This window comes from Labeo rohita, chromosome 7, assembly GCF_022985175.1.
Source record: "Labeo rohita strain BAU-BD-2019 chromosome 7, IGBB_LRoh.1.0, whole genome shotgun sequence".
NCBI classification, from domain to species: Eukaryota; Metazoa; Chordata; class Actinopteri; order Cypriniformes; family Cyprinidae; genus Labeo; species Labeo rohita.
The window spans coordinates 28,484,155-28,508,157 of NC_066875.1; the positions used below are offsets into that span (position 1 = coordinate 28,484,155).

The 24,003-nt window shown below is 36.6% G+C and overlaps 1 protein-coding gene across 1 annotated transcript; it reads right to left on the reverse strand.

Annotated features, from left to right (window-relative positions):
* Positions 1-1,051: 1,051 nt before the first annotated feature.
* On the reverse strand, positions 1,052-23,952 carry esrp2 (epithelial splicing regulatory protein 2). The gene is given in 16 exon segments (XM_051116149.1): positions 1,052-2,313; positions 6,222-6,405; positions 8,519-8,643; positions 8,645-8,718; positions 9,293-9,491; positions 9,575-9,811; positions 12,063-12,364; positions 12,826-12,868; positions 13,282-13,414; positions 14,306-14,416; positions 14,645-14,699; positions 14,813-14,908; positions 15,252-15,366; positions 15,717-15,830; positions 22,989-23,117; positions 23,643-23,952. Coding segments are annotated over 16 exon segments (2,211 nt in total). The 5' UTR covers positions 23,775-23,952; the 3' UTR covers positions 1,052-2,151.
* Positions 23,953-24,003: the final 51 nt, after the last annotated feature.

The following is a 24,003-nucleotide window of genomic DNA, read 5'->3' on the forward strand; positions in this document are numbered from 1 at the left end:
AGGTGTTCCTCAGGTGTTGTTTAAAGTAAAAAAAATAACCTAGTTTACAATGTTTCAGTCTTTCAGTATAAAGGTCTTTACTGCTGACTCACTCTCGTTGCCATTTAATGGCAAAACAATGTAACTAAAATCACTATCATGAACACAATCCATTTCTCAATACTACTACTATTATTTATATAAAATACCAAGTATTGAAAAATAATACATAATAATGAATGCTAATTATATAATAATCATAAAAGCTGCTAGGCAATTTAGTCAAAACTACAAAGGCAGCACGCTGATAAACAATTTTATATATATATATATATATATATATAAATAATGTTACGAGACTTTGCCCTCAGCCAAAACTATTTGCCCTGGAACGAATAATAGATTAATGAAACCAAAGACTGTTAGATTTATGCAAAACAAATGAGAGCTCACGTTTGACCACAAATGTTTATTCCAGAGAAACTGTTTGAGGTAAGGATGCAAATTTTCAAATATGCATTATCTTCTTTAACAAATTGCATATTTTAAGTCTAAACAACTACATTCTCACCTAAAAAAAAAAAAAAAAAAAAAAAAAACACATTTAAAACTACATTCCGAGACACAAAAACAGTAATATTTATAAAATTCTAGTGAATTTTGGACATCCGCCATGACACTTGCTATTTGAAAAGCAAGCACAGATACAAACGGTTTAAGTTGTGTTATCACTAAAATACTGGAAAAGGCTCTCAGCCAGTCAGATTTTATTCCAATTATTGGTTCTCATGCATGACAATAATATTTACACCCAAATAACATTAAAATAATAATAACATTAAAACTATTTTTTCACACTTCTTGGAAAACCTGGATATGTGAAGTGGTCAAATTTTGAAAATTTGATTTCTAAACCTGTAATACCTGCAAATTAAACTCCACGGGCATTGTTTGATGAGCAGAAATCATCAAGTTCAAAAAACCTTGGAATCAAAAAGGATGAGGACAACTGCTCTAAATTTCAATCACACACGAGTCTGGTCCAAATAAAATGCATGTCACCACTTTGACATGATGTCAGAGCAATATCAATTTATTTGTTGCATATAAGAGTCACATTTTATACACACATACATAAACATTTCATACATTTTAGGGAAAAAAATGCCCCTTCTTTCACTAGAGGTGTGACATTTTGTTCAGCCTTGTATTGCACTCCAGGTAATGTAGTCATGAAAAACAAAAACAAAGCTCATGATTCAAGCAGCCTGGTAGCAGTAGAAAAGAACAGATGTAGACCGCATTTCCAAAACATTATAAAGTCCAAAACAAGGCAAGACCTCTGCACAGTTCAGTCTGCACATAATCTCTCACGGGGTCAACAGAACACACACCTCTATCGTTTCAGTTCATCTAAAGAACGAGCATTAATGAATGTAGACCACAACTCTTTTTTTACTTTAAATAAAAAAAATTCACTTTTCGAATGGGTTAAACTAAAAATCAGTTCATGCAAGTCTATGGAGTACATACTTGGTCTTGTCTCTATTAAATAAGGAATAAGGCTGTCAGTCCAAACAGTGCAGAGGTACACTGGGAAAAACCATCATGCCCTTTTTCAATCCTATGTGCAGCAAAACAGTCTTACAGATTGTAAGAAGCCAAATATTTGCTTTAAAAGACTATATTTCAAAATATTCCTTGATCCAAATAAGTATTGCATTGCACTTTGGTTTCCCTAGTGCAAGGCCAGAACTGCAGTCTAACTGGACTGCCCAGCTGTGTTTATAACAACAGGAAGATGTCTTGTTCCACAAACTGATGGCTTGCAATGTTATAAGTTTACTTAAAGTCTTGAATTAGGACAGAGGAGATCTTGACATCAAAAGCCACAGGAAGAGTTTAGCATGCATGCCATTGATCTCATTTTCTCTCGCTCTCGCTCTCTCACACACACACACACACATAAGTAGTGATGCAGTGCTACTGAGATGGTTAAACGTGTGTGTATATAAACATATATACAGTGCTTCTGTGTCAGCTCCCCTCCTACTTTGCGTCAAGAACAACAGGACAACTGCCTGAAAGGCCAAAAGACAGGTAATGAGGGAGAAAAGGATGAGACAGGTGAAGTGCGGTCCTCCCTCAGGGGGTGTAAAGGTCTGTGTGTGGTCACTCGCAGCAGACCAGGCGGATGGGGTGGCCGGAGATGGGAAGGTTGGAGCATTCGGCTACAGCCTGTCTTGCTGCTTTCTCACTGGGGAAGGTCACCAGTGCCTCCCCACTACGCTGACCACTCCAGTTATACAGCATGAGCACAGAGTCCGCCTGGAGCTACACCAAAAAGAAAATGAAAAAAAAATATATATATAAATATAAATAAATATTTAAAGATTTTTTTTTAAAAGATTTTTAAATATATGCTAGTAGTAAAATTAAATTAAAATTAAAATAAATTACATGAAAAAAAAAAAATAATAATAATAATAATAATAATAATAATAATAAAAAATAATACAATAAAAATATAATAAAAGAAAAAAAATAAAAAAAAAAAATAAAAATCTATAAAAAAAAAAAAAATAATATAATTAACTACATTTATATATAATAAATATAAAATAGAACAAAATAAATTCTATTAAAAAATATATAATATATGAAAAAGAATAAACTAACAATAACAAAAATAAATAAAATATAAAATAAAAATAAAATAAAAAATAAATTTAATTAAAATAAAAAATATATTAAAAAATTTAATAGAAAAAAAAGAAATATATAAATAAAAAATAAAATAAAAAAGATACAATAAAATATAGAAAATAAAACAAAAAACAAATAAAAAAATTAAATAATATATAAAAGAATATAAAATAAAAAAACAAAAATAAATACATTTATAAGAAATAAAGTAAAATAAAATATAAAATACAATATAAAATATAAATAAAAATAAATAAAATAAAAAAAAATATATAAACATTACATATACAAAAAAAATACAAAAAATTAAATAAATAATATAAAAAGTTAAATAGAAAATAAAATTAATATAAAATTTAAATAATAACAACAAAAAAAAAAAAAAAACACTATTACAATAAGAACACATGAATACACTCATGAATACATATTGAACTGAAGTGCTATGGAGAGAAACAAGATTTAAGTTTGGAGTAATCATTAAACAAAGCAAATCAGCTGAAAAGGAATGAGAGTATATACTTAGACACTGATCAGGAAACCCTTATAAAGGCAGGAGACTTGCAGTAAGTTAAGAACAATTATGCTACCATCAAGACAAGACATTCAAAGCCCAAACCAATTAGTCAGACTGGAGAGAAAGAGCATTATTGCGACTGAAAGCTTGTTAAAACAGCAGCAAACAGATCATTAAAGCATTCTGGGATTAATTATGCAACAAGCAGGGAGTGACAATTTACACAGATACAAAACCAGAAGAAAACAGAATAGAGCATTCCTGGACTTCTGATTGGAGGTCATCCCAGAGCAAGTGAGGGGAGGAGTTAGAGTGTTAGTCCATGCACAAGCGATGAGTTCAGGTCACAAGGGCATCACGGGAGCTTACCTGGAGAGGCTCCCCCTACAGACAAAGCCACTCTTTAGGCTGAATCAGACTCCGGCCCTGATCGCTCACTCCGACCAAGCTGCTGTAGTCTTCAGGAGCGTACTACAGCACAATGAGCCACAGTCAGTGCCACAGGCCTCACGTTATACTGGCAACAATCAGCACTTCTCTAAACCATCTTCATACGTGTACAGGTGACGCTACACTAGTATGCCTTTCTACTAGGGGTGTAAAAAGATGTGCATTTTTGAAATGGATGTTAAAAAAAAAAAAAAAAAACTTTTTTTGAAGAAACACTTTTACTTACAATGGATGCATTTATTCGATCAAAATGACAGTATAGACATGTTGCTAAATGAATTTCATTTAAAATAAATGTTCCGAACCTTCCATTTATTAAAGAATCCTGGAAAAAAAATAACATTAAACAGCACAACTGGTTTCAACATTGATTAAAAAGAAATATTTCTTGAGCGCTAAATCAGCATATTAAACTGATTTCTGAAGGATCATGTAATGCTGAAGACCAGTAATGACTTTTCTCAAAAATGCATCACAGCATTTTTACAATATTACAACAGAAAACAGGTACTTCAAGTTGTAATATTATTTTACAATATTACATTTTTTAATGTATTTCAAATAAATGCAGCCTAGTTGAGCTTAGCAGTTTTTTTATTACAGTTTTTAATGTATTTTGATCAAATAAATGCAGCCTAGTTGAGCTTAGCATTTTTTTCCCCAATTGTGTGTGTTATACACTATCAGTTTGAATTCATTAAGACTTTTTGCAATTTTGAATAGGTTTTTGCTGCTTAATATTTTTGTGCAAGCCATGATACAGGATTTTTGATGAATATAAAGTTAAAAAAAAAAAGTGTTTATTTAAAATAGAGATATTTTATCTTTAAGTGCAAGTAATCAATCTTACTATCATTCAAAAGATTTGGATATCATGGTTTCCAAAACAAATATTAAGAAGCAATAACTTTAATCCTAAAAAAAAAAAAAAAAAAAAAAAACAAAGAATTATAATTGAATTAAATTGTTAGGTCACATATATTCACACCCCTACATCTACTGTGTGTCTGCAAAATTAAAAAACATGTAAATGAAGGAAAGAGTATTGAGCATACTGAAATACAATACTGAAAGAATTTTATCAAGTCTTGCAGTTCATTTAAAAGGCTCTTCAAACAGATCTGAAACACAGTGCCTTATATCATAACCTAAGAGGTGACACCAGTGTATGTCTAAACATATTCATTTAAAACCAACCTGATCTCATGACAAAAACATACCTGTGGGAGCTTTTCCACAAGACGCAAAAGTACATGTCACTTAAATTTCCAAAAGAAATGAACGCTAGAGGCGGTAAAACAGTGAGCACTTGTAATCGTTTTCATACACTTATGATTACAGCTCCATGTGTTTTGCTTTCCGGATGTAACCTTGTTCGGTAGCTCTGCCGGCACGGAATTGGATTTAGGATGTGGAATCCTTGGGTACGAATCTCGTGAAAAACATGAAATCACTATGAAAGAGCTGACAAAACAAGCTAAAATGGCATGCTTGCGATTGCATTTTTACATCACATTCACTTTTGTTCATACTATCAGGTTTAGGGTGTAGTGCAGAAGGTACTTTATTTTGAAATGTCATTGAGCATTAGAGTTACAGCACCACTCAATGGACAATTCTAGTCAGAACTGCAGTGACACAAAACCAACATCACATAAAAAGTACCATATGTACATTCTTTTAGTGCCACTCACTGGACATTTCACATCGAACGCGTCACTAAACGAACATGGTGGTACGTTTTTCACAACTTGTGAAAAAGTTCCCACAGGTACATTTTCATCATGAGATCAGGTAGTTTAAACACACCACCCCAATACACTGCACAACCAAAATAAAAAGTATGCATCGTACAGGGTTACACAAGATGTTCAAGCATGAATGCACTATAGATATAGAGAGGGAAAGAGGGGGTGCAGACCACCTGCCAAAAAAGAAACACTTCCCGCACACAGAGGCCCGTAGTGTGCATTTTGTATCAGAGGTTAAAAGCACACTTGGAGGGTGGACTGGGCTCGGATCCATTTCATGGGTTCAGCCAGGAGTCAAACCTGAACTCGGCATTTCACACACGCGCCACTGTGCTACGCTTGGTGAACAGTGTTAGATGTACAGCTCAGAGTGTCACACGCCTTAGACGAGAGGGCAAGGACGCTGCATGCCGAACACCGTTTTACCAACCCCACCACACAACAGAGAATAAACTATAATATCTAGAAAATCTCCATGGATATATATTTGTATATCGTAAGAGAGAAAGCACACACAGACCCGTGCCCAAAACAAAGCACCACTCATTTCCATCTAACTCAACCCTCTTTTCTCCTCCTCTGAGTGCTGGTGTCATACCATCCTCTGACGTCTCCGCCTAACCGGGTGTCAGCTAATGAGAGGACAAAACGTACACAATGATTCAACATAAAACACTACATGGAAACTTTTTAAGATGTGTGCTGTTTATCCAAGAGAACCGGGGTCCTGATAAAGTCTCAGGTGAGAGGTGCACTGCTTCTTTTTGAACTTGAGAACCTGAATGAATGAGTGAGTGAATGGTGGAATGGGAAGTCACCTGATATCCCTGAAAGAAGCTGAGGATGTCTTTGACCCCGGCGTTGTACGGCAGACCCTGCATTCGCACCAGTGCTCCGGGCTGTGGGGGGAGGATGGCTGGGGTGGGTTGGGCGGCCACAGCTGCTGCTACTGAACCCGGTGGAGCCGCAAAATAACTCACCGTGGAAGGAGAGACTGGTGGACTAGTCAACAGACAGAGACGAGATAAGTTGAGAGGGGGAAAAAAAGGTTTTCAATAATAGAAAATGGATGCATCAACAAATAAGTTTATAAATGAATGAAGGAGCAACATTTAAAGCGATCGTAAAACAACTAATGGACCATGTTTCATGTCAATAGGCAAAGCTGATGGCCACTTTTAAAGTGATAATTTTAATTTGTTAGTGAACTGTCATTAATTACTCAACCTCATGTCGTTCCAAATCTGTAAGACCTTCGTTCATCTTCGGAACACGAATAAAGATATTTTTGATGAAATCTGAGAGCTTTCTGACCCTGCATAGACAGCAATGCAACTACCACATTCAAGTAAGGCTGGGTGATATGGCAAAAAATTAAAATGTTGATTAAATATAAATAAATATTTTATTATATATATATATTATATAATATATATTATATTATATTATATTATATTATATTTCAAAAGTCAAGGTAATTCAAATTCAAAATGACTAAAGGTATACCACCAGTAGACTAACTATACATGTTGTGTAAAAACAATGAACATCAGCTTTCAGCCTGTTACCATGATGCAAACATTTAAAAAAAAAAAAAAATTAAAAATAGACAGTGTAAAACGCAGTAGTGGGGTTTTTCTTCAATTGCGCTGCTTTTCCATTATTTATTCCATTATTTTATATGTAAACATGACTGTTGCACTCGCGTCTCTTGCGTTGTCTGATGCATGGAACAGCATTATAAAAACGTGGCACTCAAGTAAAAAGAAGTTCACTCCCATCTTCGCGTTGCACCTTCGTCAACACAAAAGCGCATTCTGTGTGAATGGCAGCTAGCGATCACATGTGAGCAGTTAATCGTGTGCCGACATGCAGTTGGATCGTTCTTTTCGCTTTACTGTTATCATTGGCATATTGTCAAAGTGTCTAATTCTAATGTTTGGTAATATTTATATCCAAAAATAGGATTCCTCGATTTCTAAAAAATAAAATCATGGCAAAATATTGAATTTGAATTAATTGATAAAATATGAAAAAAAATAAAAATAAATAAATAATTGCCCAGCCCTACAGTCAAGGTCTAGACGGTTAGTAAGAACATTGTTAAAATTATCCATGTGACATCAGTGGTTCAACCGTTATTTTACAAAACTGCAAGAATATTTCGTGCACAAACACAAAAATAACGACTTTATTCAACAATTTCTTCTCTTGCCTGTTTTAATGTGCGTTCAAGAGAGCATCACGACGCAATACTGTAATACTCTTGACTGGCACAGAAGAGAAGAAATTGTTGAATAAAGTCATTAGTCATCATGTCATCATTAGTCATATAAAGTCATCATGGAGGGTCAGAAAGCTCTTGGATTTCATCAAAACTATCTTAATTTGTGTTCTGAAGATGAACGAAGGTCATTCCAAACCCATAAGACGTGAGAGTGAGTAATTGATGACAGAATTTTCATTTAAATGGCACAATTAGACTTATGAAGTAAATATGAAAAAGTTTAGGGTTGGTAAGACTTAACATTTTTGAAAGAAATCTTGGTCAACAAGACTGCATTTATTTGATCAAAACTACAGTAAAAACAGTTGTGATATTGTGACGTTACATTTTAAATAACTGCTTTCCATGTAAATCTGTTTTAAAATGTAATTTATTCCTCAGACATAAAACTGAATTACTCCAGCCTTCAGTTCCTCATGATCTTTCAAAAATCATTGTAATATGCTGATTTGGTGCTCAAAAAAATTATTATTGTTAAAAAAGGCTGTGCTGCTTAATATTTTTATGGAATTGTTATACTTTTTCAGGATTCTTTGATGATTTGAAAGTCTTAAGAATAGCACTTATTTAAAAAAGACTGAAATATTGAGGCCTACAACAGTACTGTATATTACTTGTTAAAAGCATTATTGTGATTACTGTAGTTAAACATTGGTGGGGGTTTTTTTCTTTAGATGAAGATGCTAATGTTTGATAAATTGCACAGCAAATTTTACCTTTACCATGTGCCACAGACAAAAAAATAAAAAATGAAAAAAAAAAACTAAGTGATATGTAAAGATGGGGTCAAAGTAAATTCTCTGCACAGTACGTGTCTTCTCGTTGTACCTGGGGTAGTAGGCAGTGTAGCTCATGTTCATGTTCATGTAAAGCTGTGGAGAGTAGTAGGCTAAAGCAGGTGCAGGGTTGTGTGTTGGGGCCTGTGGAGTTCTTGGAGTGGCCAGCAGGGGGGGGCTGATACAACGCTGCCTCAGTGGGAAGCATAGCTGGAGTCGCAGGAAACGCAGCATATGTTGGTGGAGAGAGACCTGAGAAAAACATGATAAAGTGTGTTATTAAAGACAGTTTCACCAGGTGGATATGCTAAATCTATCTCTCTTTCTCTGTCTCACTCACACACAGAGCTGACCTTGCAGGAGTGTGTGAATGTCATGTATACTTAGCTTAACTGGCACAGGGACAACTACTGTCTCCTCTGATGTGATGTGAGCACATACGGCCCATTCTCAAGCCAAGGTCAAACAACCAGATCGAATCACAGAGTAAACAGCCCTTTCTTTAGCACCGCTACAGGCTTGCTCTTTCTAAAATGCCAAAACGTTGCACCTTTAGCTCTGTGACAGAGTTGATCACACCGCTTTCTTGTAGATAAGCTGAAATCTAATCTCAAACGGCCCAGCTGATAGGAGCAGAAGAGTGCAGACTGGAACACTGCACACAGATCAGCATCTCTTGAACAGGAACAGATTACAGCTGCTGGCTCACGCTAAATACTAACCCAAATTAACAGCGCATTTCATCTTATTGTGTGGTTTCCAACAAATATTTGACATTTAAAAAAAAAAAAAAAAAAGCTTCATAAAGTAGCATGCAATCTCTTACAGGGCAGTTTGCAAGGAGGCGGCGAGAGCCCGCTGCGGTTAAGCGTCCCCCCCATTAGCACAAAGCTCATCTCCTCAGTGGAGCACTGGAACACCTCCACGTAACGATCCTTCATCATCTTCTTGTGGCACTTCTGTGCCACCATAAACGCACGGTCAGCTGACTTCATCTGAATAAAGGCATCACCAGAAGGTCGACCCTAAAGAAACGGAAACGAAAAAAAGTGTCAGGGTCATTCTAGAAGCACCTGACGTTTCTAGTTTCATTAAGTTCCTACGTCACCTGTTGGTTAAGGACCATGTGCACCCCATGGGGTTTGATATCAATGGTGTGTTCTCCCATAAATTCCAGGATGTCCTCGATGGCGGCGGTGTACGGCAGACCTCTTAGCCTGATGCAGTCTCGTGTGCTGCCGGTGGTGATGAAGGGTGGCGTGGCTAACACAGGTACAGATACCATCGGAGGCGGAGGAGGAGGAAGTGTGGAGATCAATGGAGTGGACATGTAGCGATTCAAAACCTAGTTTGAAGATACAAAAGGTCAATATGATGGCAATGAAGGACATAATGGTTTCAAACAAATGTGCACCAAGTCAGTTTGTTTGCTCTAAACAAACCCAGAGAGACTAAGTGTAGCAAAACCGCAACATTTGAGAAAAGAAATTCAATTAAAACTTACATTTTCACTAAATGTGGATAAAAACTACACATCTGACATATTAATATGCATCCCAACAACTGTTCGGTAGCTCATATCCATTTACCAAGCAAGTATTTGACACCTAATTTTTTTTAAATTTACTTTTTTAGTGTCTAGTGATTAGAAAAGCTTTAATGACATTTTTCTATGAGTTGCAAAAATGCAACGCTGAGCATTAGGGGTCATAGTGTTTTCACACAATGGACCCTGAATGTCAAGGAATGGGACTAAAATTCTTTTTTTCCAGCTGCTTTCTGATCTTTTGTCATTAGCCTCTTTCACACAATAATACCAGTAAATTGCATTAAAATTACAGGAACAGCTTTACCAGGAAATACAATATATGCGCTGTTCACACAGGCAATGACCTTCCACATTCACACATCAATTTCAAAATAAATACCAGTAAATTCTGTGACATCATTCACCAGAAATGACCTCTCCCAGTGTTATGTTCGTAAACATGGAGGGGTAAACGCAGTCTGTGTTTTTGTTGGTGTTTTCATTTTTGTGTCAAATGTTCACATTTATGCGCCTGTTTTTGGCTCAGAGACATCATATTAGACAACTTCCAACCAAACTACACAGCATAACATTCTGCATCAGAATGTTATGATTGGCCCAGAGCAGACATCTTACATCAGTGGGTTCTCAGGGCCCTATGATTTCCGCTATGCAGAAAATGCGGATGGAACTGCAGAACCCAGTCATAAAAACTGAATTTACTGTATAACACAGAATGTCACGGAATTTGTCAAAGTCTGGATGAATTAATCAAATGTAGGTCATTGCACTTAAATCAAATCGTGATATGGACTAGTATCTCTAAATATTAAGCAAAAAGACTATTTGGAAAAAAATAAAATGAATTTGGAAAAAAAATAAAATGAAATTTGGGAAAAAATAAAATGGATTTCATAGGGCCCTAGGTTCTGAACCCGTATGTGCTCATACCAGCATTCTCGTTCTGCGTTCACACAGAGCACCTTACCAGTAAAAGAACGAATGTACCAGTATTTAAAAAAAAAAAAAAAAAAAAAAAAAAAAAAAAAAAAAACAAACAACAATCACACATGATCTCTTAACAATAATTTACTGGTAATTTACAATTAGGCAAATTGTCACATTGATAAATCAATTAAATTATATTATATTATATTATGGGTTCCCACACCTTGGTTAACTTCAAATTCAAGGACCAATACCCTCAAATTCAAGGACTTATTTTGGAGACACATTTTAAGTGAGACCAAGGTTACATCATGTTACCTTGCAAGATACAGTTTTCATACGTCAAATACAACTATGCAAAAAGTTTTTTTGCATTCATTCTGGCCATATGACAGAGATCTGATATTCTATTTGCCTTATTTCTGTTTTGCATAAAACCGAAGAATATTCGGTACATCCTATACGGTATTCTAAAATTATCTGATATTAACTTTGGCATGAGTTTTACTGAAAAGAGCTTAGGCTCATGTAACGTTAAGTTAACATAAATCAAGCAAGCTAGTATGCATAGGCCACAAAGCGTTAAAACATAGCAGACTGAAATAACACATTAGCAGACTGGAGGGAATATGGAATTTTTTTTTTTTTTTTCAGAAAACATTTTGCACAAAATAAATTCAAGCACTTTCAAGAACCTGTATCTATGTATGTTTATTTTCAAAAACTTGAGGCCTTGAAATTTTTTTTTTTCAGATTCACAAACTTTCACGGATTTCAAGGACCCATGGGAACCCTGTATATTATATTATATTATATATATATATATTTTTTTTTTAGGCGTTTTTCAAATTAATTCATTATATTTAAAATTTCATTGCTTTGATATTAATATTTATTAAAGTAATCATAACTAGTAACACATTTTAAATACAATTGTGTGTAGAATTGAGATTATGCAAGCCTAAATCTCTAGCGTTGCCATATTATACCCAGATGCAAAACAAAATGGATTTTATACCGTCTTCCTAAAGAAAGTGGTGGGGAAAAAAAAAAAAAAAAAAAAATACATAATGAATATTAGTGCTTGGGACTCTGAGGGTTAAATAAACATAATCTGTACCTGTTGGACCTCGGCTGCTGTACTGCGGAACAGCTCGATGTATCTCTTGCCCAGGATCTGTTTATGCTTCTTCAGGGCATTCTGGGCATATTCCTCACAGGCAAAGAGAACAAATGCGTCGCCTGTGGGACGTCCATCTGGGTATTTCACAAACAGAAGTCCCTCTGTCCCATCCGTCACAGGGCTATCCTGGCCCAGAAAGCCCAGAACATCCTGAGGAGTAGCGGTGAATGGAAGCCCACGCATTCGGATTATAACTTGATTTTCCTTAGAAAGAAACTGAGCGACCTCATTGGATGTGCCTGTCAAAAGATATTACATTTAAAAATGGCAAGGGTTAACAGAACGTCAGAGAGACTCTCAGCTGCTCTAAAACCTTTCAGCAGACATATCCACACGCACTGTAATGATATCTCGGCAGGCCGCTGTTCTTTTACACCTGCTGTGTGTGAGGGCAGTGTGAGGCTTTTCAGGGGCTGCTGACCCATCTTCCTCCCTGAGGGAACGCTTCTCTTTCTCTGTGCCCTGGCCAGAGTGGGGGGCAGGAGGGAAGGGGAATAGAGTTTCCCCCTCTACGTACCCAACATGAGTCAGCAAGGGGAAGAGACTCACAAAGAGTCTTTCATTCCCACAGAGGGGGGAAAAAATGAAGGACGGACACACGCACACACACACACACCTGGGAATAGCGGATGGAGATTTACTCTACAAATGGAAAGTATCCGCTCATATTACAACTGAAGACTTCAGATAAATGTCTCACCTCCTGCAATCTTTAGAAATTCCTCCCCAGTCGCTTTATACACCTGAAACAAAACAGAGATTGTCATAGGAGTGGGCTGCACAACCATGCCTTTTGTTGTATGTAACTATTATTCACACTGTGTAAATTAGGCATGATCAAGATGGTTTACTGAATTTGTTTTTTTTTTTTTGTTTTTTTTTTTTGTTTTCAGATTTTAGCTTTAGCAACAATAAATAGAACAAATTTAAAGATGCAAATTCTTTACTATCCAGACTGTCAAAGTAAATTCTCCAAAAAGTGGTGTCTCTAAAGAAATCCTCAGAATTCAAACATTAGTAAGTTATGACAATATGTAGTTTCTCACAAGCCAAGTGGGAAATTAATCATTTGCATGTAAGAATCGGAACGGTCTCAAAAGTATTGTTACACAGAGCATTATTTGAGATCAGCTGACTGGAGTAAAAATGAACTCACTTCAATATATCTGTTGCCCATGTGATGTTTATGTCGATCCAGTGCCATGTCTCTGTGCTCAGAGTTTATGAAGCGCACCAGAGCTTCCCCGTTCCTCCGGCCCTGAGCATTTAAACAAAGTGCCACGCCACCTCTGATACAAGCAAACACAAAAATCAAACAAAGGCAGAGATACAACACATTGAAAAACAAGTATGCAACCTTTGAAAATAGTGCTTTTAACGATTAATCACATCCAAAATAGTTTGTCTACGTAAAATGTGTGCACTGTGTATATTTATTATGTGTGTGTGTATATATGTATATATATGTGTATATATGTATATGTATGTATGTATGTATGTATGTATGTATGTATATATATATATGTGTATATATGTATGTATGTATGTATGTATGTATGTATGTATATATATATATATATATATATATATATATATATATATATATATATATATATATATATACACACACACACACATATATACACATACACATATACAGTACATACTTTTTAAATATTTACATGCATATATTTGTTTAACTAATATTTATTATATAAACATAACATTATTCTTAAATATATACATGCATGTCTGTGTATTTACACATACATTATAAATATACACAGTACACACACACACACACACACACACACACACACACACACACACACACACACACACACACACACACACACACACACACACACACACACACACACACACACACACAACAAACAAGACACAAGAATATGAAATGAAAACGTGTAAACGAAAACGTTTACTTTGGATGCGATTAACCATTTGAAAACGTACTAAGATGATAAGTCATCCTGGACGCTCCACGTAAAGCTACTTTTCCTTTAGTGAAAGTTCTGATGTGACATTTGGCTGGATTTGCCTTCGAGGTCTTACTGAGTTTTGCATTACACTGTTAATGTGTACTTAAGGGTCTTTTCTGAGTGCATGCTCCATGTCATTGTGAGTGTGCCTTTCAGTGTTACGCCGAGCTGTAATCTCACTTGGCAATGTTGAGGCCCTTGAAGAAGCGAGCAATGTCCTGATCAGACGACTGCCATGGCAACCCGCGAGCTCTGATGACCGTCTCGCTGTCCACAGCTTCTGTCTTACTGCTGGAAGCCACGCACATGTAGAAACACAGGTAACAATCACTCGTACTATCACACCATACATATTAAAACAGTATTAATGAAAAACCCCACAGGCATATTTGAAAATTTGTGGTCAAAGTCATAAGCTCTTAACAAATTAGGAACACACTAGACAACAGTAAAAGGGAAACAAAACATATTGTGCAACAAACAAAAATCAGACTATGACAAATATGACTGAGTACATACCATGCTCCAGATTCAAACTTGTAGTTTACAGTCTGAAAAGTAGAGAAGTTGTGATCTACAAAGAAAAAAAGTTCAGTTATGAGATCACATGGTCAGCTGTGCATATCAAAAGTGAAATCTGTAAGGTTTTATCAGTATATAAATTGCACGGGTCACTGAGTGACTCACTGTAAGGCTCAGCCAGGAGGTGCAGAATTAACAGAACCATGTTCTTCACCTCCCTCAGTCCAGCCTCCTGCTCCACCGCCGCTGGAATACACACATCTGACAAGGCCTCATGTCAAGGCCTCATATGCACGGGTGAATGCACATATTCTACTAAAACAGCTAAAAAAATGCTGAACTAATCAACCAGTAAATGCAAAAATTTATAAAAACAGGTGGACATCACATAAAACCACTTTACATATTGATGTTAATTAGGTTTTTTTATTATATTAGATATGCTAACATAAAATAGCATTACAATCCTGATTTTTAAATACTGGTAATTAAAATAAATAAATAAATAAAAAACACATTTTAGGACCACTGCCACACACACACACACACACACACACACACACAAAAAAAAAAAAAAAAAAAAAAAAAAGCATATGCAGGATACAGTCCAGCATGGAGGTCAGAGTAAGATCTTTGGCAGGGCCTGCGTTGGGGCAGCATTTGTGAAACTCTTTCTTCAAGTCCACAAATGTGTAGAAGCACTCTGGCAGAACTAGATTCTACAACAAAACACACAAAAAATGAGGGAGATGGATGCTACAAAATATGTTTAGGAAGTGCCTGAGCAAAGGGCAGAGGAGATCAAAGAGTATACGAGAGGGAAAAGGTGGAGAATAGATTGAGGGCCTTTTAATGTCTTCTGGAGGAGCACAGCATTCCTGTGAAGATTATAACATGTTGCTGCTAAACAGATTATACCACAAACTGACAGCTAATATAGAAGTGTCAGAAAATTATACACAGACCTCTAGGGTTTGCATTTTCTGTTTAAATAACCTTAGTCAAGGTTGGATTAAATGCAAATACTCAAGAATGACGGTGTGTTTGGACTGTGGAAGGAGCTTGTTACCTTTTTGGAGGCCTCGGGGTGCAGCACCTGTCGGATAAGCTGCGGTCCGTCCACGCACAGTGTGTAGGAGCTTCTGCCCAGAGACTTTAGTTCAGCTGACACCGACTGATGAAACTAGAAACAGAAACAGTGAAAAAGAGAAAAGGAATGGAGAAGAAAAACCATTATTTTTAATCTAAAACACCACAGCACTAGATGCAGGTGTAGGCTGCAACGATTTCTCGATTTTGCCCGTGCCGTGTAATTGGCAAAATACCAGCATTTGACGTTAAACCCATTTAAAAATCACAATAAGGCATAATGCTAATAAGAATTCACAAACGTTACGATTCAGTTAAATAAATATATGCGATGCAGGTTTAATACACATGCTTTATTTACATGCGTGTAGGTTACGTACGTGCGTCTCAAAGCAACTTAGTTCACAGTAAATGCTGCTGCACAAAGTTATTAATGTGTGGAGAGTCTCAAACTCTATCTCTGAATGTTGTTGTGAGTTTGGGTTTATTATAACGTTCATCTGGGAACGCAACGTGCGCTATTTAATCAAATTTGTAAGGTAAATAATTTATAAACCTATGCAAACACAGGAGAATACATCATCTTTATCATTATGCCAACTGTTTATAACGATTTCAAAATAAAAGTTTAAATCCTCACTCGTTTACACATTTTGATGTCCACATATTCAAGAAATTACAGTGACTGTAGCTTTTCTATCACAAAGAAATGGCCAAATATTAAAGATTAAGTGGACATTTGAATTAAATGTTGTTGAGTTAATATTAAACTGATAAGGTGAAGTGTAAAAACACAATCGTCAGACAGTTGGCGCCCTCTGCAATCAGTTGTTATAATGCGTAATGTACATGTATTTTAACAGTTTTGTTCAATAAAACCATATGATTACTTGTTTTTGGCACTTTATTTGAACTAATTATTATTGCCTCGTTCCCATTATATATGTATTTTAAGTCACTTTAAAGGCCATTGTTCACTTCAATTCTATTCTTTTTACTACAAAAAAAATTAATTCTAATTATCCGATTAATCGTCAGAATAATTGACAGAATTCACCTGCACAAACGTTATTAATGATGATAAAAAGAAACATTTGAGCACAACATTAGGATATTAGAAAGATTTCTGGAGAAATGTGACACTGAAGACTGGAGTAATGACTAATGTAAATTCAGCTTTGCCATTACAAGAATAAGTTACCATTTACAGTATGTTTTACTGTACTGTGCTTTTAATTAGATAAAAGCAGCCTTAGTGAGCAACTTGCGAAAGTCTTACCAACCCTAAACTTTAGAATGGTTTTATGTTCCAAATTACAGAAAATAATGGCTCAATTTTTGCTACAAAAGCTGTTAAAGCAAAAGACCTCACACAAACCACAGAAACTCACAAAATCACATGTGACACTGAAAGTTTTGTTATTGGTTTGTTATTTATTAATATTTGCTTGTTAACCATGACACAAGTTTTAAAACAAATTAAACGTTTTAAAATAATTGAAAATGCATTTTATTTATATATATATATATATATATATATAAAATACACACATAAAAATTTAAAAACAAAAAAAAAAAACACCTAAACAACAACATGTAAGGATTAAGATAAACTTCTAAACTTTCTACAACAATGTCAAGGGCAGCACAGAGGACATCCACATTATGTTGTAATATGTGCACACGCTGCTGTGTGTGCATGCGCATGCGTATGCTTGTTTTGTTAGATTAAGCAGCTGGTCAGACTGGTTTGGTGAAAATACAGGAAGTAAGCCATGGCCGTGGCAGTCATTTCAGATAAAGCATTTCACGTGACCAGAGAGACAGATAACAAAACAAATGAAGAGCGTTCGTCCTGCTCTAAAAACACACCACCTGCTTACTCCCAGCTATAGGGGCTCCCACATTCACCTGTGTTTAGCAAAAACATGCAGTCTTTAATGAACCATTACAGATGTTTAGTAAACTCATCCATCTCTGCATCAGTCAACAGCAATACAGGCTAACCACCAACTATGACGTGACAACTGATTTGAGTGTTTTATGTTATTCGCGTGAGTGTGACGAACATGGAAAAGAGAACATGCATAGGAGAATGTGAAAAAGAAGGCAGTATTGTTCAGCAAAAAAAAAAAAAGAAACAGCAATTAACATTTAATTAAATATATGGAATTTTAAATTAAAAACACTAAAACTGTATTTTCTTGATAAACACACTCCAATCATTTACTTTATGTACCATTTTTATTCTCTGTGTAGGCACTGAATGCCATATAGTTTAGTTTGCTTCAACTTGCCGTATTAATATCCACAATCCAACAATGTGCACAGATGTGCATATTGTATATCAGCTTTTAGACTCTGAATATGATTTAGAATAAATCATTTTATACTAGTTTTCATTTATCATTGTTTTCTTTTTTAAACTCGTGTTAACTAATGTAAAAACATTTTTCCAAGATGTAATCATTTGTCATGAATAATCATCTACTGGTTAATAATTATAATATTTTAATAATTATAATTTTATTAATTGGACAATTTCTGTAATATTAAAATTACATTTACAATTAAGGTTATACCACCTACATCAACTGTTTTTTTTGTTTGTTTTTTTTATAAATTAAACTAATGCAAGATCAGATCAAGAGTTTGGAGGAAAATCATTTAAAGGGGTCATTGGACGCTAAGTTCACTTTTTCATGTTGTTTGAACCTTAATGTGTGTTGGCAGTGTATGTACAAATCTACCCTATAATCATAAAAATCCACACAGTGGTTTTTAATTAATCTGTAAAAATAATATCCCCTTTTTCAAATCGAGCCATTCTCAGATGCTGAGGCCGCTCCCACGATAGTTGATTGACATGAACGTCTTCCCTCAGACTCGCCCTAAATCAGCTGTAATAGTCCGACCTCCATTGTTTTGATGCTGGAGCAAGGATGTAAGTTAGACAAGAATATCTCTGATTAAGCGATTGAGGTGTTGTGTTGCTGGACGTAATATAAACATAGAAGTCGGGAGTAAATGACGACTACTGAGATGCAGTGGATTATGTTTGTTTGTGAAGGGAATGCGCCTCTTGATCTACATAAATGCATCTATGTTCATGCAAATCATTCATGATCCAGCTTCACTTACAGCAGAAGTGAGTATAAGGGGTTTATTTTATGAATCTCCAATCACCTTTCCTAATAACGTGATAGTTAGCAGCGTGGCTAAACATGCTAAACGCAGCTAAAGTAAACGATCTCTCTGAGCACAGTTCGCCACTCCACAGAGAGAAGAGAGGGGCGGGGCAAGCAGAGCTTGTTTGCATTTAAAGGAACAATCCCTCAGAATGGGATGATTTTTGCAAAACTCATTTTGACAAGGTAGTGTTGTTTTACACAACCATTGAGAAATTAACCATATTATAAAGTATAAGTATATTATAAACTTCTCATTAAGACCCTAAAGAATTATATCAACTTGAGTGAGAAAATGGGCATCCGATGACCCCTTTAACTACTGACTGAATGTGATAAATCAAACATGACATTTCTACGATTTAAGTGAATCTGCAGTGAATAACAAGAGAGCAAGCATGAACCTACTGTTTGTCAGACTCTAGCTAGCAAGAGAACAGATAGCCCCTTTATGGCCTAATTTTCATATCATTTGGGCCAACGCTGATAACGCAAGCAAACGTTGCCTTTACCCAGAGCAATTAGAAGTAAAAGCAACCAAGACATACAGTAGTTGACAAAAGTTTAACAGATTGTTTAAGTGCAAACCCGACTAACCTACATGTAACCAATTCGAGAAATAAAATCATATAAGGCCCTCAAAGCACTAAGAACAACTGAAGGCAGAACTGCAGCTCATTCAGTTACATTCCCATCATGCTCTTGGACAGAGACGTGCTGTTTTTCCACATAACCTGTCCATCTTCATACCTCATGCAAATACGAGGCTTCAGTTAGTCATTAAGGGCTTAACAAGACTTTCAGAAATACCTGACAATTCTGAAAGTATAATTCAAGAGCTTTACATCTCATTTTGAGTAATCTCAAGGCTTGAGTGGTGTATAGTCAGAGTCACACACACACACACACACATAAAATAATGCATTCACTTAGCACCATACTCATTTGTGCGTGTGTGCACTTGTGCGTACATGGCTGTTTTTACTACACAACTCCACCTTGCACAGATTAGCAACTGCAATAATCAAGTGCAAAGTTAATTTCTGCTACACAAACATTATGCTAAGACACAGCGACACACCCTTGCCTACACATGATTAGAGATGGGTGAGCAAACTCCAGAAAAAATAAGCTGGAAATTAAGGATAACATCTCCCTGGCTGAAAAATTTTAAAATTCTATTAATAAAACTTTTCACTTTAAGCAAAAAGACAGGATTGAGTAAAATAGCCACTCCAGGATTGAGAAAATGTGTGTTTTTTGTGTGTGGTTACACATGGTAATTAAACTTGATCAGTTTCAGTTTCACATTCTCCTTTGCCATGCTGTCAGTGAGAGTGAGAGAGAGAAATTTGATCTTTGGCAGGATAATCAATCGGTGTGTCCTGTTGAGCCATGTTTGCTCTGTGTGTATGTGCGTGCGTGTACAAAGAGGCCGAATTCCAAATGCCATTTTTGCTCCCTTGAAGGAAAGGGATGCTATCTAGAGAGTCATTCAAAATGCAAGTGAGCAGCAAAATCTCTTACGCTCACCAAGGGTGCATTTATTTGATCAAAAATACATTAAAACAGTAATACTGTGAAATATCATTGCAATAAAACAATAACCATTTTCTATTTTAATATATTTTACTGTCATAGTCTTCAGTGTCACATGATTCTTTAGAAATCATTCTAATATGCTGATTTGGTGCCCAGGAAAAAGTTGTGCTGCTTAATATTTTTGTGGTTTACAGCCTCCAAACGTTTGAATGATAATGACATAAGTCTTTGTGAAAAATGTACCAAACGTTATAACCTGAGACAAAAATTAGTAGGGCATAATGATGGCTATTTTTGAGTTGACCTCAACCTGTCTGTTCAGGATGAAGTAAAGTGGGAGTGGAAGTAAAGTGTAACAGGATGTGCCGGCTGAACTACCAGGATGTTTAAGCAACAGTCACATACAACCGGTTTTGATTAGTCCATTCTGTATTCACTACATACAATGCTGTAAAACATGAGACCCAAAATCCATCCAATTCAATTCTATAAATGACCAAGTCTTTTTGAGGCTAAATGGATTAATGTGTCACTCATCCTTTCATAGTGGCATTTCCCAGAACCCTCCCTGCACATTGACAGTCTGTAGAGACATAAAGCTCTCTGCTCATCACACACAGGTACTGACACGCTCCTGCCAGCCTTCTGTGCTTTCTCAGCAAGCTCACAGAATCACACACACTTTCTGGAACACACCCTATGTCTCTCAAACACACCCAAGATCACTTTCTCCCACAAACACAATTATGATCTCACAGCAACAATTTTATTGTGCTTAAAGCCTTTTTCACACAGGTGTGTTAGCGGCACAACATTCCCACAGCGCTAGCGTCTAAAAGCAGGTGCAAATCCAGAGCGACTCACTCAGTGAGTCCCATCAGCTATAAACGTTTCCTTTTTTCCCCCTGCGTTTCACGCTGGATACAGCAACTCACTACAAACAGCACAGATCAACCGCTAAAGCTGAGAAAAACAGGTTTGACTCAAGTCGGTGAGCAAGATATGATGAGCCTCACTAAACCCTCCTAAATACCGGTTTCCTAACCCAGACACACTGGTGAGGGCAATTTTATCAGCCAGTGAGTCACAACTGTGAGAAAATAGATGTTGTGTCACAATTCCAGAAGTATCTTGAATGAATCCCTTCGACAGGTCGAAGCCCCAAATATCAGCCCTTCTCCAAATCCCTCACTGTTCCTTGTAGGGGTGAGCAGTATGATATTAAATATTGTGTATAAAGTGTTTAGAGACAGATGCATCATGGTATGTGAATATATTCAAGCAGAACTGCTTTAAGTTGACACATCCGAGCAATTAAAGAAACAGGCATGAATGAGAAAAAGTGCATACTTAATGTTGAAGAGTTAACCACAAAGAGCCACAATTTATAGCTTTAATAAGAATCAGTGTATATTCATATTCAATTTCTTACTTGATGGTACTGTTAAACAGATCTACTGTACTCGAAAAAGTTAAAGCGTTCTTTATTTTATTTGTTTCTATCTAACATACTTCTTGTTCTCATTCTTAAAAACAAACATTAAACAAAAATAACTACCTATATTGTGGTTATAGTATTTGTGAAATAAAATCAGTTATATCATCAAATAAAAATTTGGTCGTATCACCCACTTCCAGTTCCTTACAACAACTAATGGAAGTGGGTGAATTTCTTTGAAAACAACAAGGAAACTGAACTGAAGCAACACTTTGATAGTGCCTGTCTTCCTATCTATCTCTCTGAAAGGTAGGCAGGGAGAAATTGATTTCACTAGTTAATATTTACAGAGCCCCCTGGGGATAGGCTACAGCTGAAACAAGATAACATGCCAGCACCTGAACGCTACAAAGGTATGCAATAAAACAGTGAGAAAATACACAAGACTAGTCATTGTTTAATGGATCTAATTTGTACTTTAATAAACGTCCCACAACTGAGCTCTAAATGCCTTTCTGTGGGACAGTAATGAGAGGGTGTCCATTATGAAACAGTGGGGGTGGGAACAGGTTTACCAAGTACAAACAAATTCTCTCTACGTCACGGTTGAGAAACACGTTTGGCGACAACCGCCTTTCGTCAAAACATACCTGCAAAATTCAAGTACTCTTGATAAACGAGCCTAACGTTGAAAGCAGAAGAAAAGAAAAGGGAATGACATGCTCTTTTAATTTTAACCCCTCTCTCTACTATTCTGTTCATCCCTATGCATCTATGTCACTATTGCTCACTCTCCACTCGCTGACATGTATGGTTTTCGGGTGGGTGCAATCGCAGGTAAACATTCCGTCTTCCAGATGTCTGCTCAACACATCAGTCCACAACAAGACTAGACCTGCACCCTACCCTAGAGCAGAGCGTCTGTGCCTTCCTTCCCACACCCAAACCACACACACACACACACTTTCTAAAAATCAACCCAAGTATGACAAATGCTAAAATCAGTCACTGCTTTATATGTAACTTTTCATTGATTTATCTTTATTAGAAACTTAAAAGGAGGAAGAAACACATGGTCACTCACCTGCTGCAGGACGCTCTCCAGCGGCTCGGCCTTGCACAGCTCCTCCGCCGTGAGCCCGGTCTCCTCCTTGCACTGCTCCGACAGATCCAAGCTGTCCGGCTGTACTAGAGTCCGCTGAAGCTTGCCCACCTGTTAACAACATCATCTCTTTCAACCGGCCTCGCAATGCAACTCTAGCGGGGTTTCTCATTGGCGCGCCCCTTAACACACCTGGCCGTCGAGAACACCGACGCAATGTTCAATGTTCTCCACGCACCTATGCTGTCTAGGTAGGCAGCTCAATGGGTCTGACACCGAGTCACTATGGCGATGATGATGGTGGTGATGATATCTCAAGCAGTGTGTTTGTGTGAATGCAAAGCAGACACGGCAGGGTTACTGACCTACAGGCGATGACATGCACCAAACAAGACACGCTTTCGTCTCCCGTGGCTTCAAAACACCACGTTACAATGCTCGAATCGAGTCGTCAGACAAATTAATCAAATAAAACAGCCGTTGCTTGTCATGTAAATCACAAAGTAGCGCGCTTAATTCTCTGAAAGCGCACCTCGTTGGTGAATGTCAGCTGTCAAGGTGGTTTCTAACACTAGCACATTACTAGGTGGGTAGTTTAAAGTTAGAGACCTTACAACAGGGTCAAAAGGTCCGTACCTTATTCTCATGTAGATCCACAATTTGCCACACCAAGAGAATTAATTCCCTTTCATCCGACCCCAGTTTACCCCCATTTGCACCAGCTGTTGCCCCAAAGAACACCACCAGAGTATCACTGTGCGAAGCCATCAGGGACCACAAGGGTAAAAACTACAATTAAGAGCAAAGATCAAATAAAAACAGTAACACGAGAGTTCACCTTTCTCCAAGAGAAGCAAACAAAAGAAATGGAAATTCAATTGAAGTACACGAGGAAGGACAGAAGATTACTTCAGGAGAAGGACACGAGAGAGAGTGCGGCACGAGACTCTACCTGTTGCAGTACTTGTGTGCTCTCTATCCAGAGTTACTGGTTTGA